The 19,059-nt window shown below is 46.6% G+C and overlaps 1 protein-coding gene across 2 annotated transcripts in view; it reads left to right on the top strand.

The window, feature by feature from the left end:
* The window catches only part of TANC1 (tetratricopeptide repeat, ankyrin repeat and coiled-coil containing 1), a 273,934-nt gene that overhangs the window by 245,744 nt on the left and 9,131 nt on the right, over positions 1-19,059 (top strand). For both annotated transcript variants that reach the window (XM_011947131.1, XM_011947130.1), the window contains exons 20-22: positions 12,671-12,804; positions 14,418-14,541; positions 15,190-15,365. In XM_011947131.1, the coding sequence (XP_011802521.1) occupies positions 12,671-12,804; positions 14,418-14,541; positions 15,190-15,365 (434 nt within the window). The remainder of the gene's footprint in view (positions 1-12,670; positions 12,805-14,417; positions 14,542-15,189; positions 15,366-19,059) is intronic.

Below are 19,059 nucleotides of genomic sequence, written 5' to 3'. Positions count from 1 at the left end.
TTTTTATTGCCAAAGCAACTATTTGCCTCTGTTCCTAAGATGGGCCAGATTTTCTCCACTGTCAGTTGAATGGGCTATTTAGCCGCATCGCAGGCCTCCCTTTGTGTAGCGCATTGAAGCAGTTCCACTCAGCATGTGTGCTCACCGTAGTTCACTGTTCACTAACTCTGGATGGAATTTTGGACAGAACCTGGCTCCCTCTGGATCTTGAGCCCTTAGGCAGTGCCCTGCAGCTGGGGTGGGTGTTTCCAGGCCCCTCTTGGGGGCGGGATCCTCGCACCTGTTTCCAAATTGGGCTGTGAAGCTGGGTCCTGTTGTATTTGATACTTTGATGATTTTTGTTTCCCTCTTGTTTCCATGGGACTGCTTTCCTTTCCCCTTTTGTGGCTCTTTTGGCTTCCATCACAGGGAGCCCCAGGCATGGAGAGTGGGCTTCCCACATCCAAAGCCGCCCCAGAACACAGGGAGCCGGATGCCTTATTACTGTTGGTGTAAAAATGACCCATTCTTCATTTGAATTTACCTTAGGCATTTTGGAGAGAGGAGGGGCTGTTATTTGATAAGAATGTAAAATAAACGTCAGGCCTACTGGATTGAGCCTTGCAGTCACATATACAGTCATCCCCCACATAATGATGTTTCTGTCAGCAACAGACTGCATGTGAGAAGGTGTTCCCATAAAAATACTGTGTCTTTACTTTTTCTGTGTTGCTACTTTTTCTGTGTTTAGTTACACAAGTACCACTGTGTTACAGCTGCCTACAGTATCCAGTACAGTAAGAGGCTGTACTGGTTAGCAGTTTAGAGCAAGGTGCTGTACTATGTAGCCTAGGTATGTAGTAGACTACACCATCGAGGTTCATGTAAGTCCACCATGTGGTGTTAGCACAATCATGCAATCACCTAATGATACATTTCTCAGGATGCATCCCTGTCATTGATGATGTGTGACCTTTAATCAGGAAGTATCCTCCTCATTAGGTAATGCATGCACATCTCAGGACAGAATTTCAGGTGAGAGACTGGAAGGAAAGTGTTTGTCCATGGCTTGTTGGGGCATGTGGAGAATATGTGTTACATGGAACACACATGGAGGATCCTGTAGGGAAAACTGTGACTTGCTGTCGAATACTGAAGATACTGGATTTTTCAGAGGTCCTGAGCATCTCACCAGTACTGGTTTTGGAAATTTTTTATCAAGGCATTCCGTCCTCTGCAAGTGTTTGTTCTAAGAAGGTTCAGTAAGGTTAGTGGGCATGGAAATCCAGGCTGCTGTCAGTCGGAACTGTCCTTGGCATAACAACATGGTGGGGAGTAAGCCAGTACCCTCAAGGGTGCGTGGGAGGGACTACCCAGGATCCTGAAAGGAACAAGATGGGGTGGGGTGACCCTGTGCCCTATAAAGGAGGGACAAAGTGGGGTTACCAACATGGAAGGGGTAACAGGGCTCTGGATGGAAAGGATGGGCACAGGGGTCCCCCAAACAGTGGAGGCAGATGGGGGATCAGAACTGAGGGGGCTGGGTTTGTCCACACCCTGTCCTCCTGGTCTCACAGACCCCTGGGTTTTGCCCCTGATGTGGGTGGGTTCTGGAGACCACTCCTCTCTGCAAAGAGGGCAGAGGGGTCAGGTCAGCATGTCCCCACCCTGTAGGGCAGGCTGCGAGGCCAGCAGTGAGCAGGTAGAAACCCAGGGGTGGCGTCTCAAGCACGAATGAATTGGCCCCTTGACCATCTTCTTCAAGCTGTTCTTGCTGTAGGTAGAATCCATTTTTCTAATGAGTGAATCCTGAATGTTTAACAAAAAATACTTCTGCCTTCAACAGAAAAATGTATTCATTCATATTTTGGGAAGGATTACACTCCCACAGAAAAATCATCCTTGTTTCTTTCAAATTCTTGAAATGATATTTGGATTCTTTCTGTGTTTTGGGGGCCAGATGTGAGATAGTGTAAAATGCTTTTGTGGAAATGCCCCCTTTTTACACTGAGAACTCACGTGGTGTCCTGGCACGTAACCAAGTCCTCAGCACAAGCTTAGTCCTTACTGAGAGGAGAGACAGAACTTTATGCCTGCTTTAAATAACTTGGTGTGTAACCCAGCCTTCCACATGTGAACATTCTCAGCACACTTTAGAAGTGACAGCTGTCCAAAGGTCCAGTCTTCTCATGGATTCTTAGAAGAACAAAGTCTGTATGAAAGATGGTTTATATTGTTTATCTTTTAGGAAATTATTTTTAAATTGAGGTTACATTATTTATAGCACACACATTATTCCTCAAAGGATTTGAAGAAGCTTACTTGAAATGATGCAGATAAGAACTTTAAAACACTAAGTCAGGAATAGGACATGAAGAACCACTCAAACATTCGTGCCATGGCATACTAAACTGAGCTACTACTGTGGCTGTAGAATGCCATGTGGCCAGAATTAGAGGGGAGCACACTCCTTGTAAACTATCTTTATTGTCCATGGGAGAAATCACAGCAGTTCCTCAGAAAAAGAGAAGCACTTTCTGGTACTTTCATGCTAAACAACACTCATAGAAGGTTGTTGGTTGCTTTAGATATTTTTAAAGGTGACTTCCTGGAGGCAGCAGTGTAGGAGCTAAGAACTCAGACTGGCTGGGTGCAGTGGCTCATGCCTGTAATCCCAGCACTTAGGGAGACCGAGGCGGATATGAGGTCAGGAGTTCAAGACCAGCCTGGCCAACATGGTGAAACCCAGTCTCTACTAAAAATACAAAAACTAGCCAGGCGTGGTGGCAGGTGCCTGTAATCCCAGCTATTCAGGAGGCTGAGTCAGGGAATTGCTTGAACCTGGGAGGCAGAGGTTGCAGTGAGCCAAGATTATGCCACTGCACTCCAGCCTGGGCAACAGAGTGATACTTGTCTCAAAAAACAAAACAAAACAAAATCCTTAGACTTAGCCACACTCCCACTGGCTGTGGGACCTTAAGTAAGTTGTTTAATTTCTCTGGGGCTTATTTTCCTCATCTGTAACAGAACTATGAGTAGTGCTTGCCTCATAGAAGTTGATTGTGTAGAATTCATAAATTCACCAAATTTATGAATATGGAGGACCAAGAGCATTGTGTAGGCAGCCCTTTACAAATGGCATGGTATGTTATTTAAATCCAATAGCATCTTCCTGTTTTGATCAAGAGCATGGCTTCAGGTCCATTCCATTGCTCGGGTTAGGTTTCTGACTCTGACAGTGATTCCCTTTGTGATTTGGGGCAGGTGATGTAACTCCTGTGACTCAGTTATTTCACCTCAGTAACGTGGGCATCATCATGACACCTGGTTCAAAAGGTTCTTAACAAGATTAAATGAGAATCCACCCAGGGTATTTTGTGCAGCTCTCAGCAGTTGATGCGTGTTCAATAAATGCTATGTATTGTCAGGGTTGTGATAAGTTGATTAATATTATTATTGTAATGTGTTATTAATGTATGCTATACATTTGTCGGTTGAGTAAGTGGATGTGTAAGTGATGGAGTCTTCAACTTTGCAATTACTTTGGAAGATGGAGTCATAAGGATGGAAAAGAAAGGAATTTTGGTCACACGTGTGAAGTCCTGTTTACAGGTGCAGTTACACATTTTATTTTTTAAAAGAAGTTGGCAATTATGAGGTTCCTGTTTAATCTCAAATGCACATACAGGCTGACAGTGCTTTTACAGTAGAATTTGTAACATGGTCAGGAGCGTTCTGGTTCCCCAGATTTGGATTCTGCCGTGTCTTCACCTCCCATAGATAGCTCGGTGAAAACAGGGTCATATCTGTCAGCAGAGGGAGCCACATTTTTCCATGATGCTTGGTTGATGCCTGTTGCCTTATAACACAGAATCCCCGTATCTGGCCCCAGCCAGGCTGCTTCTGCAGGCCCATCATGGCTGTTGGGAGATCTGGCCCTCCTGGGAGAGTTTTGGCAAATGGGAAACAATAAGCAAGGTGTTCAAAACCACAACTTTTTAAATTTGTGCATGAGATAGTTCTGAAAGATGCATCCTTAGGCGATTTGGTCATTGTGTGAACATCTGCCAGTGTACTTACACAAGCCTGGATGGCACAGCCTATTGCTCCCAGGCTCCAAGCCTGTACAGCATATTGCTGTACTGAATACTGTAGGCAGCTATAACACAAAGGTAAATACTTGCGTGTCTAAACATAGAGAAGGTATAAAAATATGGTATTATGAGACCACTGTGCTGTTGTATGCACAGTCTGTCGCTGACTGAAACATCGTCACACGGCCTGTGACTGTACCTGGGGCAGTGCTGGCTTCCCATTCGTGAGGTCACTGAACAGCAGTGCCCCAGCCTGCAGAAGCTTCAGTTGAGGCTTGGCAGTGTTGGAGGCTTGTCCCAGACCCCAAGGCTTGGGACGTTTGTCTCCCAGTGCAAGTACAGTTTTCTGGAAGAGCCATCTTGATTACCTTCATTTTATCCTTTAAATTGTTTAGGATTAGGTTAGATAACTGCCTGGTCTTTGTAGAGGTGAAAAATTTATAGCTCTTGGAAAGTATGTTCTTCTAATAGAAGCCTTCCCCTCCCTCAGAGACAGGAGGAAATGCCTAACAAAGAACAAAGCGAGGCTACGAAATTTGGCTTCTGTAAATCTTAGTCCTATTTCTAGAAGGTGGGGCGGGGTGGCACATTGCCTGGCCTTTTGGGGAGGGGTTGCTGCTTTGAGCCAGAGGACATGGGGGCCAGCTTCCCCGAGGCCCTCAGCGTGACAGCTGAGCTCCCAGTGGCAGCAAAGCAAGTCTGACTGGTCAGCCTCCGTGTAGCCACTTAGAGTCAGTTACAAAGGTGGGGCAGGCAGTCATTCCCAGAGTTAAAAAAAAAAAAAAAAATCCTAAAATCCCTCATTACATTTTACCATTGAGATAAAGTAGCTGAGAAATGTGCAATGTGTCAGGCACACTCTTTCCTGGTGGTCTCTGCCTTTACAGTTGAGCAGGGTGTGGCCATTGGGCCTGGGGCTGAGGGTCGAGCATCACTACCTTCATCGCATCTCACAGTTCTCACCTTGGCCACAATTAGATGACATTTATGAGAACCCTGCTGCTTTCAATTAATGTTGACACTCATTTTTTTCATTTTCCACTCATTTTTATAAAATATGGGAGAGGCCAGGATAATAGGAAGTAAATTCCACATGTGAATACAAGTATACAGGCAGAGCCCAGCCACCCTGCCCTGCCCGCAGTGCCCTCTCAGCCAGCAGAAAGTGGGTTCTCCTGGTGTAAGCTGTTCTCCGGAGGTAGTTCGTTCCGGCTTGGAGAATGGTTTTCATACATTCATGGGTAATGCATGAAAAGGTCATAGTCTGCCAGCAGGAAGCTACTTCTGTGTGTACTGACCCTGCTGCCCTTCTCTCTAAAGCCCCCAAATTGGGTCCAAAACCAAATGTGGGTGGGAATACAGACCCATTGTTGTGATCTGTAAGCCAAGCCGTCCTCAGCCTGGGTAGCACAGCCCGTGAATTTGAGTGACAGATCTGCTGTAAAATTTTAGGAATAGCCCTGTTTGTGGAATGACTGTGTCCCCAGCAAGTTGACAGTGGAGTTTTTGCAAATCCAATCTTTTCCCAGAGAACTTTAGTATATAAAAGATTCCTGCAAACCATCCATTTTATGGTGCAAAAAATTCTCTCTTGCTGCTGTTTCCAATACGTTCAGATTGTTGTCAGGTTTTTTTTTTAATATATATTTATTTATTTACTTGGAGACCGTGTCTTGCTCTGTCACCAGGCTGGAGTGCAGTGGAGAGATCTCGGCTCACTGCAAGCTCCGCCTCCCGGATTCAAGTGATTCTCCTGCCTCAGCTTCCCGAATAGCTGGGATTACAGGCGTGTGCCATCATGCCCAGCTAATTTTTGTACTTTTAGTAGAGACAGGGTTGCACCATATTGGCCAGAATGGTCTCGATCTCTTGACCTCGTGATCTGCCAGCCTCGGCCTCCCAAAGTGCTGGGATTACAGGCATGAGCCACCGCGCCGGCCTTTTTTTTTTTGATTTTTTTGTTTTAAGATGGAGTCTTGCTTTACTGCCCAGGCTAGAGTACAATGGCACAATCTCGGCTCACTGCAACCTCCACCTCCCAGGTTCAAGCAATTCTCCTGCCTCAGCCTCCCGAGTAGCTGGGATTACAGGCGTGTGCCATCACGCCCAGCCCCACGCCCAGCTAATTTTTGTACTTTTAGTAGAGACAGGGTTTCACCATGTTGGCCAGAATGGTCTTGATCTCTTGACCTCGTGATCTGCCCGCCTCGGCGTCCCAGAGTGCTGGGATTACAGGCGTGAGCCACCGCGCCCGGCCAGTCAGGTTGTTCGTAAAATGAACGTCTGCCATTACAAACCTACTTGCCTTCTCAAGACAGGAGGCAAGTTGCTGAGGTGAAATTATTCAGATCTTCAGAAAATATGTGTTTTTATGGGAATCTAATTCACAAATGCCATCTTGTTAAGGATTTTGCAACTAGAATAAATTGTGTCCAATTTGAGTCCTAAAAAGTGCCATCTGTTCACGTTGATTTTTGAGCTCCCATTTCATACCAAGTCTTTTTTTTTTCTCCATCTTTGTATTTCACTGGCCAGAAGGCAAGGTACTGCCCATAGCAGGGCATTCTTTTCTCCTGCCCTCCCCTGCCCTCTTTTCCTTCGGGTCAGGCGGAGTGCATTAACCCTCACTGGAGCCTGGTAGGCAGCACCCGAGGTCGGCCTTTGCAGCAGAATAGCTGGAATTCCTGAGCATAATTTAGCCGTGGTCCTGTTTGCTTAAGCTTGTGGCTGGCTATTCTTCAGTCTCTTTTGTTTCCGTATATGGTGTTGGTAAGTCCCTGAGGCTGCTAAAACTTGAGATCCCCTGAAAATGGCAGAGCCTCAGGAGTTTGCAGCGATGGCCCCAGAATACTCAATCTGCTTAGAAAAAGGAAAACACAGATCTTGTTTTCTGTCTGCATCATTTGTAAACAAGAGCCTCGTCAGAAATTTGTGTGTAGTACGTGATCTGTTTTAAGCCTGAGCAAAGTCTGCCTGTACTTACAGGTTTTTAGTTGCCTCGAGGAAGTCACCAAATACCATAGCAAGAGTTGTGAAGGAAAAGGAGGAGGACAGGGTCTAACCCCGTTGCCATGCCCAGGGTGGCACACTTGCCCCTTGTCAGTTGCTCCAAATTGTGGCTTCTCTGATGCCTCTGTGAAACAGAGGTCCCTATTTTTAGTGCTGGACTATCATTTCTGATGTGCTGCTGTTGCAAAAATTCAGCAGCAGCTGCAACAGAAATCCTGATTTAAAGGCCCCATTTATAATGGAGATGAAACTTGTTTACTGAATAAAAGAACAGAATGCTGTGGTGGATGGGCTGCTTCAGATCTCATCAAATGGAAGAGTCCTGTGTTTATTCCTTCGCATGGTGTCATGCATTTACCTGGGCCCTGCCTCTGCATGGAGCCAATGTGTCTTTGTTTTGATTCATTCCTCCTTCTGGTTAACCAGGGAGAAGAGAAAGAGGGAGTTGTTCTTTGCCTGGAGGAAAATGGCAGAGCAGAAGCAGATCCAGGTAGTGGTTCAATACCCAGATCTTCCAGTGTAACAATCACAAGATCAGATCAATCCAGATAATGTATATTGTAGGAGAGGAAGAAATCACTTTATCCTTACCCTTCGCAGTTCTTGGGACAGACTGCAGCAATGAAAGACAGATTAACACAAACAGAAGTCGAATAGCAGGTGTATCTTGTTATCTTGTGTTGTATCTGTGGGAGATACCCAGAGAAATGAGTCAGTGTCCAAGAGGTGGCTTAGATTTTAGGCTTAAAAGCCATCATCCCAGCCGGGCACCGTGGCACATGCCTGTAATCCCAGCACTTTGGAAGGCTGAGGCGGGCGGATCACAAGGTCAGGAGTTCGAGACCTGCTTGGCCAACATGGTGAAACCCCGCCTCTACTAAAAATACAAAAATTAGCCAGGCATGGTGGTGCATGCCTGTAATCCCAGCTAACTGGGAGGCCAAGGCAGGAGAATTGCTTGAACCCGAGAAGCAGAGGTTGCAGTGAGCTGAGATTGTGCTACTGCACTCCAGTCTGGGTGACAGAGTGAGAAACCATCTCAAAGGAAAAAACAAAAAAACCCCTGAAACAAAGATAAATGGTGTGGGGAAGGCCGGTTATGGGGAGGTACCCAAGAAAAGCGATTAACAAGGGTAAGGTTTGTGAGCCAGATTTTTCATTGATAGAAGTCTCTAGTCATGTAGTCATCCTTCTCTTCTTGGTATAGAAAGGAAGACACCCTTGAATTTTGTCTTACAAGAGGATAACTTCTCTGTTTTTGGAATCCCTCCTGTGTCTTCAGTATCTCAAAGTAATCAGCTCAAAATCTTTATGCAAAAAGGTATATTTTGGGGTGGCATATTCTGGTCTCTCACAATATAAAAGTACCCCAAGCCTTATATTAGTAGGAATCATTAACATTATCATTGTGGCAGGAAGAGACTACAGCAGGAATTCCCAGGACACCAGGGACCAGAACTGGTTTGTGTAGATTCTCAGAGTACAGATAGGATCACCTTGGACCCTGGTTTCCAAACATTTTAGGTATGGGAACCGCCTCCCCACCTCTGTCTCAGTGCGTCGGTATGTAAAACTGACATAAATACCATCCTGTTAATGGTATTTATGTCAGTTTTACATACACGCACTGAGATTAAATGTCTGCTCAGGAAGGGCAATGGGCCTGTTTGCATAACACAAATATGAATGGTACCTGCAGTCCAGATCAGCTGTAGCATCCGTGCCCTTCAATATTTTGTTCTGGTTGCGCTGTCTTGAAAGAATCCACTTCGTCATCCAGATCAGTGATGCAGATGGCAATTGTTGTTAAGAACGGCTCTTCCTGTAGTTCTAAGAAATTATCTAACTAGAAAGATGACAGGAAAAGCACTATTATGAAGACTGCCCAGTGGTAAGTTATTCTGGACACCCATGGTAATGCGCTGGGCCCCAAGGTATCAGAATTTAGTGACAGCGGCCAGGCACAGTGGCTCACACCTGTAATCCTAGCACTTTGGGAAGCCAAGGTGGGCAGATCGCCTGAGGTCAGGAGCTCAAGACCAGCCTGGCCAACATGGTGAAACCCCGTCTCTACTAAAAATATAAAAATCAGCCGGGCATGGGGGCTCATGCCTGTAATCCCAGCTACTCGGGAGGCTGAGGCAGGGGAATCCCTTGAACCTGGGAGGCAAAGGTTGCAGTGAGCCAAGATTGCACCACTGCACTCCAGCCTGGGTAACAGAGCAAGATCCTGTCTCAGAAACAAAAAGAAAGACTTTAGTAACTGCAAATGTGGTGGTGGTTGGGTGGGGGGTGGGTATTGTGTTTATTACAAAATTTTAAATAAGGTGCATTTAAAGAATGAAATGAGGACTAAGCATTTGCGGAAACTTTGGCCTTTTCATAACTCTGGTCAGGCTCAACTCCTTAGCTTTCTGTGTGGGAAAACTGAAGCTCACAGACCTTGAGGATTTGCCAAGGTCACACATAGCAACTGAGACTAGATCATGTCTTCAGGTGTCTTGTGCTGTGTTACATCCTGGACCTTGGGACTCCAGAGCTGAGCAGTCTCTCACTTTCTGAGAACCATGGTGCACAGGCCCCCTGTGCCCTCCACTAGGATGACTCACTGAACACACGTGTTGGTGCCAGCACTGACTTCTCATGAGGACCTTGGCTGGGCTTACCAGCTACCTCCTTGAAGAGCTGCAAGGGACCATGTCCCAGTGCACGTGATGGACTGTTCTACCACAGAGAACTGAAGTTGTTATGCCTCATGGAAAAATATTGTAGCATCAGGTGTCAGAGCATCTTGACAGCTGGCAGATGCCTGCTCTCTCTGGTGCTCAGACAAGGCTTGGGGAGCTGGGAGTCAGCTCCTGACTTGTTACCTCCTCTGGTCCCCCACTGCTTTAGTGCTGTCTGCTACAAACATAGATCAAGAGGCTTGAGGACATCCATCAGAACAGAGCCCTTTAAACGCATTTTTCTGGAGAAACGTGATGGCCTCCTTTCTGAAAAGAAACAGGCCATCATCTGGGTGGTGAGGAATAGGGCGTGGGAGGAATCGGCCAGGCCTGCAGACTGGCCCTGAGCTCCCTGGGCTGCTGTGTAAACTCTTACGAGGGGCTGGTCTATGATGAGGCCACTGAGGAAGGTCCCTTCACTGATGAGGTCCACACTGACTGAGGACCAGAAGCAAAGTGAGAGCTGCCTTGCCCTTCTGGAAGGATGGAGAAGGGGATGCTTTCCCCACAGTCATCCTGGGCCTGACCTTTACATCCTTAGGTCCACAAGACCAGGACTGCCTGCTGCCCACACTCACTCCCTCACTTTCCGTTGACGAGGCCCCAGATTGAACACGGAGCTCAGGTGATCCATGGGACAGATGTGGCTACCTCTCTGTGACATGTGAAGAGGTGAGGTCGCCAGCCACACTGCACCATGGCCCTGAGGACAGTCTGTAGAGACTGTTCAGTAGGGTAGCTAGTTTGTTGCAGGGAGATAACTGGTTTGCCGCCTTTTTTGTATGTGGCTCCTGGAGGTTAAACCATGGCCATGCTGGCTGGTGTGACCAGAGGAGGTCACAAATCAGCAACAGACTCCCAGCTTCCCTGGGCTTTATTGTAGGAACTAGAGGAAGCAGGCATCTGTTAGCTGCCCTGAGGGGTGTCAGAGAGGACAGGCAGACAAAGGGGTGTGTGCAGACACCAGCATCCCTGAGCCCTTGGCTCCTGGGGCTTAGCTCTGAGACCCGAGCTCAGAAGGTGCACAGGAGACAAACCAGGTCCCACCCTTGCTAATCGGAAGCCCACAGGTGACCCTCTCACGAGACGGCTGTCACAGCATTCTGCTTTTGAACTGTGTATGAACAAAGTCCTCTATGTTTTATTTTGGGTTTGGTTTCTTTGAATCCTTGTTAAGTTTGTGAGACTGACTTGGTCAGTCGTGTTTAGCCACATGGTGTTTATTTTTGTAGACATGTAGTGTTCTGCTGATTGACTGTGCCACTTTGTTGAAGCCTACTGCTGCTGCTGATGATGGTTGTTTGGATTGCTTGCAGCCCGGGGTGCGGTGAGCATTTTTGCTTGTGTTTCTGGTGCACCCTGAGAGTGCCTGCGGGGTGCATCTCTGCAAGTGGTTTGCTGGGTGGGGGGGTTACACCCATCTTCAACTTACTCGTAGCGTCAGCCTGTTTTCCAGAGCAGCCACTGTGCGCCTTTCCGCTAGCAGGGTGTGAGCTTTCTTGTTCCACATCCGTCTCTCATTAGTGAGCCTGGTTACTAATGGGGCTGGGTGCTCCTCATAGGCTCCCTGGCATGTGGACCACACCTTTTGAAGGCCTGTTTCTGTGTTGCCCCATTTTCAGCCTGAGAGGTCTGTCTGCCTGACTGACTTTTAAGAACACTTCCCTATTCTGGAAACTGGAAATGTATAGGTTGGAGGCTATATTTAGAAACAGGGTCATCCCAGGCATGTGCTGGGAATAGAACCAGGGCGCCACGCTCCATCTCCTCCCTCCCTCCCTCCAGAAGAACAGCCGTCCCTCGCCACTCAGCCCTTTGCTGGCCTCTGGTCCCACTGAAGAGCCGATCGTCCTGGCCTGGGGTGGTTTCTGCCACCTCCTCCGTCCTCCTCTCTAGACAGTGATTCCTGCGATGAGCAGAAGCAACTCTTCGAACTATACCCCCTGCCTATTACCCCCAAATTAAGAATCGGGGAGTGGGGAGGCCCAGGCTGATGGGAGAGTGCCATGAGTACCCGGTCTCGTCCTCTCTCCTTGCATACCGTTTTTCTTTCATCCTTAGCTGACTTCTCGCAGCACCGCCACAACAGCTCACTGCCTCTGGGCCAGCGTGTTCACTCCGGCCCTCTACAGTTGGATCTTCTTTTCTTTCTTGACTTTCTTAACCCTGAATCTTGACTTGTTAAGGAGATTCTTTAACGAGGGGGGAGTGACATGCACGCTAGACTGCCTGAGTGATTGTTCTTGTTGAATGAAATTTTATGATTTTAGGGTAAGAGGTCAAACTAGACAATAATACCAACCTGTGTTTGTGTTGCACTGTATTCTGGTTATCTCTTCCTGTGAAAAACAGAAACAAAACTTAGCCACCTCTGAATCTACAGTTTGGGCCGGGCATGGTGGGGATGACTCACCTCTGCTCACATGGCTTTAGCTGGGGCAGCTTGACCCAGGCTGGTGGATCCGCTTCCAGATGGCACATGCATGTGGCTGGCCGGCTGGTGCTGGTTGTCTCCTGGGAGCCCATCTGGAACTGGCAGCCATGCCCAGGCCTCAGTTCTTCTCTCTATGGGTCTCACCACAGGACTGCTTGGGCTTCCTCTCAGCATGGCATCCGGCCTCTAGGAAAGAGTGTTCAAGGATGTACAACCAGCCCATCTCCTAGGACCTGGGCCTTGACACTCACACAGAATTGGTTCTGCTGTGTTCTGTTGGTCAGAGCAGTCACAGAGCCCCCGCAGGTTCAAAGGGGGAGGACATATAGACCCTACCTTCCACTGGCGGAGAGAACTGTCAAAGAATTTCTGGCCATCTGTGCTCCACCACATGCTAACAGATTCCCCGCTATGTGACTTTCCTTTAGCCCTGACTGCTGCCGCAGGAAGAGGGAAGCTGGAGGTCTGCGAGCTGCTGCTGGGGCGTGGAGCTGCTGTGTCACAGACAAACAGGAGAGGGGTTCCACCTTTGTTTTGTGCAGCACGCCAGGGGCATTGGCAGGTACCCGGGGGGCCCCTGAATGCTTCGGAAGCAATGAGTGAGGATGGAGTTCACTATTGCCTGGCTCCCCTGAGAGCACATGCAGCTCCCCTGAACCTGTCTGTTCCCCATCCTCAGCTTCTGTGCCATCGGGATTACTTGATAGAGCCACACGTTTGACAAGATAACACAGTTGGCCACATAGGCTGGGGAGCAAGGCTGCTCAAGGCCGAGCTATTCAGGTCAGAGACACAGCCACTGCCTTCAGCTGCGGAGGGAGGTGGAGTGGGTGGACTCATCGTGGTAACAAGAGACTTGCTCTAACATACGTGTTGTAGTTTTGGGACGCATTTGTCCAACATACTTGGAAGAAGAGCAGTTCTTTTGTGCTCTTTGGAAAAGAAAATGTTTCCCTCTGGTCCAGCACTGATTCAGGCTGGGTTTTATTTTTTGTTTTTTTGTTTTGTTTTGTTTTGTTTTGTTTTTTACTATGAATGATCCATTGTTGTGGTTCATTCAAGGGAGCCAGGGGATCCTTGTTCCTTCATTTCATAAGCAGTGACCACATACCTACCCCTCACCTAGCACCAGGTTGCACATACACTACGGATACAAAGGATGTTATGACCATTACAAAGAAGAATGTTCTAGACCAAAGTTTTGGTCATGGAATCGCATCTCTGCCGATGCCTGCTGGCTCCTTTGGTAGGAGCTGTGAGTGCTTCCTGGCAAGATTCTTCTCCCCTTTCCATTCCTAAGAGCTTGGTTTGTACCATCTGTTCCCTGTCACCCTCACTGCTTCACCGTGATCCTCTGGCTAATCCTTTCCTGGCTCTGCTGTGTCCTAAGTCACGGGGAAGTTTGGAAAGCATTTGTTAGTGGATAACAAGCAAGAAGGCAGTGGGAATGTGTCACCTCCTATTGCTGCGGCCATGTAACAGGTGATGTGTTGGGGAAAAACTTGGGCTAAGCTGTGGGTGAAGCAGTTTCTGCTGGGATGGTGGTGGTGGGATACCCCTGTCTGGTTTTCTGGGGTTTTTTCCTCCCCAACCTTATGACCATGCCTGGTTGAAAGGCGTATTTCTAGGGCTGAGAATCTTCTCAGGGTGCTTTGCTAAAAGTTGCCTTCCCCAAAGGGCATGGCATCCGCCAGTGCTGCATCTTAGGAAAGCCCATGGCTTGGGTGTGTAGTGGGCGAGCTTCTTTCTGCAACCCCCTCCTGCCCTGCACTCAGCTGTAGGTACTTAGTTAGCTTCAGTGCCCGTGGGGGACCCCGTGACTGCTGCTTGCCCCCCTGAGTTGTGCTTCATTTTCCCACGTCCCTGTGGCTGTCTTGTCCTTGTAGATTGCGATTGGCATCCCTCCTCCCCCAAATTACCATTTCTGTCTGGTATGTGTATATTTAGTAGATAACAGCAATGAATTGAGCATGTTGAAAAGAGCATATATTTTGGAAAAGATTCTGTTCAAAGGAATACAGTGGAAAGATTTTCCAGGCCCCATGGTTCACGCAACTTAGGGATTTTTGAAAGAAAGTCATTTGACTACTTTTAAAGGTTGAGAAACCTGTCGGGGTATAGCAGGTGTGGTTGAAAAGGCAGCAGGAGGATGGTAATTTCAAGTGTCTCTTCCAGATTGTTAGACTGCTGTTGGAACGCGGCTGTGATGTGAACCTAAGTGACAAGCAAGGCCGGACGCCCCTCATGGTGGCTGCTTGTGAAGGGCACTTGAGCACCGTGGAATTCCTCCTTTCAAAAGGTAGCAGCATCATGCCCTCAAAGGTTTCTTTTGGACAGACACAGAGAGAGAACTTTAGCAGATGCATTCAGTGCTTTCTGATTCAAATTCTAAGTTTTCTGTTATGGAAATTTTCTTTCTTTTTTTTTTTTGTTTTGTTTTTGAGATGGAGTTTCATTCTGTTGCCCAGGCCGGAGTACAGTGGCGTGATCTTGGCTCACTGCAAGCTCTGCCTCCCAGGTTCATGCCATTCTCCTGCCTCAGCCTCCAGAGTAGCTGGGACTACAGGTGCATGCCTGGCTAATTTTTTTTGTATTTTTAGTAGAGACGGGGTTTCACCGTGTTAGCCAGGATGGTCTCAATCTCCTGACCTCGTGATCCACCCTCCTCAGCCTCCCAAAGTGCTGGGATTACAGGCGTGAGCCACCGCGCCTGGCTGTTATGGAAATTTTCTGATACACAGTAGAGAGAATAGGCAACACAGCCACGTGCCTGGTATTCCTCTTCAGCAGCGATGACCATTCTGCCAGCCCATCTGGCCAGTGTTGCCCTTTACAGTGCTTGACTGACACTCGGTTCAGGCCAGGTGTTCTGCAGGTGTGCAATTATTTGCTTTCTGTCTTTGTCATCTCATAAGGTTCATGTTCTGTGAATGGGCTTTCCTTTCAGGTGCAGCCCTTTCTTCTCTAGACAAAGAGGGTCTGTCAGCATTAAGCTGGGCTTGTCTGAAAGGTCACAGGGCAGTGGTCCAGTATCTGGTTGAAGAAGGAGCTGCGATAGACCAGATGGACAAGAATGGCCGCACGCCCTTGGACCTGGCCGCCTTCTATGGTGATGCCGAGACTGTGAGTACCAGCAGGTGTTCCCCACCTCCACCTGCATTGGAAAGAAACCTGAGGAAGTGAACAGCTCACTCCAGGGCCTGCATGAGATTGTGTCTCAGGGTCGTCAGTGTGTGTGTGTGTGTGTGTCTTGTCGGGGATCTTTCATTTTTCTCTAATTCTGTGATATGCAATCTATTCCAGGACTTAGGATTTTAGTCAACTCATAAAAGCTTAAAAATACCTGCTTACAAACAGCACATACAATAGACACATACGTGAATATGCGTATATACGTCCATACGTGATTTTCTCAGTCATCCATATAAATAAAACTTTTGCATAGATCATTTAGAAAGTACTTTTATATATGGTAAGTGACAAATGACTACCTGGTTGCTTTTTTTAAAAGTTGTTTTGTTTTGTTTTTAATTTATTATTATTATTATTATTATTTTCTGAGATGGAGTCTTGCTCTGTTGCCCAGGTGGAAGTGCAGTGGCACGATCTCAGCTTGCTGCAGCCTCCGCCTTCTGGGTTCAAGCAGTTCTCCTGCCTCAGCCTCCTGAGTAGCTGGGATTACAGGCACGCACCACCATGCCCAGCTAATTTTTGTATTTTTAGGAGAGACAGGGTTTCACCATGTTGGCCAGCTGGTCTTGAACTCCTGACCTCATGATCCACCTGCCTCGGCCTCCCAAGGTGCTGGGATTACAGGCGTGAGCCACTGCACCTGGCCTATTACTAATTTTTGAGACAGAGTCTTGCTCTGTTGCCCAGACTGGAGTGCAGTGGTGTGATCACTACAGCCTTGCTCTCTTGGTCTCAAGAGATCCTCTCACCTCAGCTCCCTGAGTAGCTGGCAATACAGGCATGCACCACCACACCTGGCTAATTTTTAGAGACATGGGTTCACCATGTTACCCAGGCTGGTCTCGAACTCCTGGGCTCAAGTGATCTCCCCACCTTGGCTTCTGAAAATGGTAGGATTACAGGCATGAGCCACCATGCCCAAAGTTTTATTTTTAATTGACAAATGATTGTGTATATTTATGGGGTACAGTGTGATGTTTTGATACATGTATACATTGTGGAATGATCAAATCAGGCTAATTAATGTATCTATCACCCAAATATTATTTCTTTTTGGTAAGAGCATTTAAGATCTCTTTTAGCCGTTTTGAAATAAATAATACAGTATTGACTGGACACAGTGGCTCATGCCTGTAATCCCGGCACTTTGGGAGGCCAAGATGGGTAGATCACTTGAGGTCAGGAGTTCGAGATCAAGCGACCCACCTCTACTAAAATACAAAAATTAGCTGAGTGTGGTGGCGGGCACCTGTAATCCCAGCTACTCGGGAGGGTGAGGCATGAGAATTGCTTGAACCCCGGAGGTGGAGGCTGTAGTGAGCCAAGATCGTATCTCTGCACTCCAGCCTGGGCAACAGAGTGAGACTCAGTCTCCAAAAATAAAATAAAATTAAATAAATAATGTTTTTAAAGTTATTAATTCTAGTTGCAGTGCTATGCAGATCTCCAGAAATTACTCCTCCTCCTGTTTAACTGAATCTTCGTACCCTTTGACCAGTGCCTACCCTTTCCCCAGGTCCCTCTGTCTCCCAGCCTCTGGTAACCACCTTTCTATTCTCTGCTTCTGTTGTGAGTTCAACTTGTTTAGATTCCACATATAAGTGAGATCATGCTCTCTTTATGTGCGTGGCTTATTTCACTTAGCCATAATGTCCTTCAGGTTCATCCATGTTGTGGCAAATGGCAAGATTTCCTTCTTTTAAAGCCTGCATAGTATTTCATCCTGTGCATATACTGGTTGTTTTTAAAGTGATATGGCATTGCCTAAAAATAATATGGAAAGCTTTGGACACTATCTTTATCTCTTTGCCAAATGCCCATGTCTAATCAAGGGTTGAAGGAATAAAACCTTGATAAACTGAGAACTCTGAAATGTCTTTCAGGGCAGAAACTGTAATTTTGTCAGGCTCCATGCCCTAGGCACCCAGTAGGTGCCAGAGAAATAGTCAGCTACATGAGAGTTACCAGTTTCCAATAGTTCAATACATCTAATGGAAGGACTAGTTGGAGAGACAGGTGCTTGCAGACCCTGCAGTGGAAGCCATGGCGCTGCACCTCTGTGTCTTGGTGCTTTTAGAAGGCAGCGCTGTCAGAGTTAAATGAACTTCCAATACCTTGTAAACTCTACTTCATGTCAGTTTTCAAAAACATACTCAACTAAATCTCACATGTCTACACTTATTTTTCAGCTACCTTTCCACATTCTGTAGTTTATCAAAATTAGAGAAGAGTGAAGGAACTTAGCATTCTAACATCATTTTTTTAATATTGTGGCAAAAACACATAGCATAAAATTTACCCTTAACCATTTCTAAATGTATAGAGTTCAGTAGTTTAAGTATATTCACATTGTTGTACAACCAGTATCTAGAACTTTCCATCTTGCAAAGGTGAAACTGTATTTGTTAAACAACTCTCCACCTCCCCCAGCCCATCACAGCCACCACTCTACTTTGTGTCTCTGTGAGTTTTTTACCTCTTTAGAGATCGCATATAAGTAGAATCATATAGTATTTGTCTTTTTGTGACTGGCTTATTTCACGTAGCATAATGTCCTCCAGGTTCGCTCATGTTGTAGCGTGTGTTAGAATAGCATTTCCTTCCTTTTTAAGGATGAATATTGCTCCATTGTACGTATATACCACATCTTGTTTATCCAGTCATCTGTCAGTGCACACTTAGGTTGCTTCTATGTTTTTTGCTATTGTGAATAATGCTGCAATGAATATGGGTGGCCAAGTATTTATTCAAGACCCTGCTTTCAGTTATTTGGGGTATATATCCAGAAGCAGAATTTCTGGCTCATACAGTGATTGTATTTTTAATTTTTTGAGGAACCGCCCTACGTTTTTTCCACAGCTGCTGCACCATTGTACATTCATACCACAGTGCACAAGGTTTCCAGAATTGTTCTACATCATCACCAATACTTGTTTTTTGTTTGTTTTTTGTTTGTTTTTAGATGGAGTCCCACTCTGTCACCCAGGCTGAAGTGCAGTGATGCAATTTCAATTCACTGCAACCTCTGCCGCCTCGGTTCGAGCGATTCTCCTGCCTTAGCCTCCTGAGTAGCTGGGATTACAGGCGTGTGCCACCACACCTCGCTTATTTTTGTATTTTTAGTAGAGATGGGGTTTCACTATGTGGGCCAGGCTGATTTTGAACTCCTGACCTTAGGTGATCTGCCTGCCTCGGCCTCCCAAATTGCTGGGATTACAGGCGTGAGCCATCGTGCCCAGCCAGTACTTGTGGAAGGACTAGCTAGAGAGACAGGTGCTTGCAAACCTGGCAGTGGAAGCCATGGTCCTGCATGTCTGGGTCTTGGTGCTTTTTTTATAGTAGCTTTTTTTTTTTTTTAATAGTAGCCATCATAATGGGTATGAGTTGAACATCTTCTCATATGCTCGTTGGCCACTCGTTGATCATTTTTGTAGAAATCTATTCAAGTCCTTTGCCCATTCTAAAGATGAGGTTATTTGGTTTTTGTAGTTGGGTTTAGTTCTTTATATAGATCATCCCTCTACTTAGTGTCATTTTGAATAGTGGGGTGGATGATAGGAAGCATATCTTTTTAGATCCACATGAAAATCTAAAATAACCATAGGCTAAAAAATGGCTATAGGCT

This window comes from Colobus angolensis, unplaced genomic scaffold, assembly GCF_000951035.1.
Source record: "Colobus angolensis palliatus isolate OR3802 unplaced genomic scaffold, Cang.pa_1.0 Scaffold259, whole genome shotgun sequence".
Taxonomy (NCBI): domain Eukaryota; kingdom Metazoa; phylum Chordata; class Mammalia; order Primates; family Cercopithecidae; genus Colobus; species Colobus angolensis.
The sequence above is the reverse complement of the archived record's forward strand: the minus strand, read 5'-3'. Positions and strand labels throughout refer to the sequence as shown.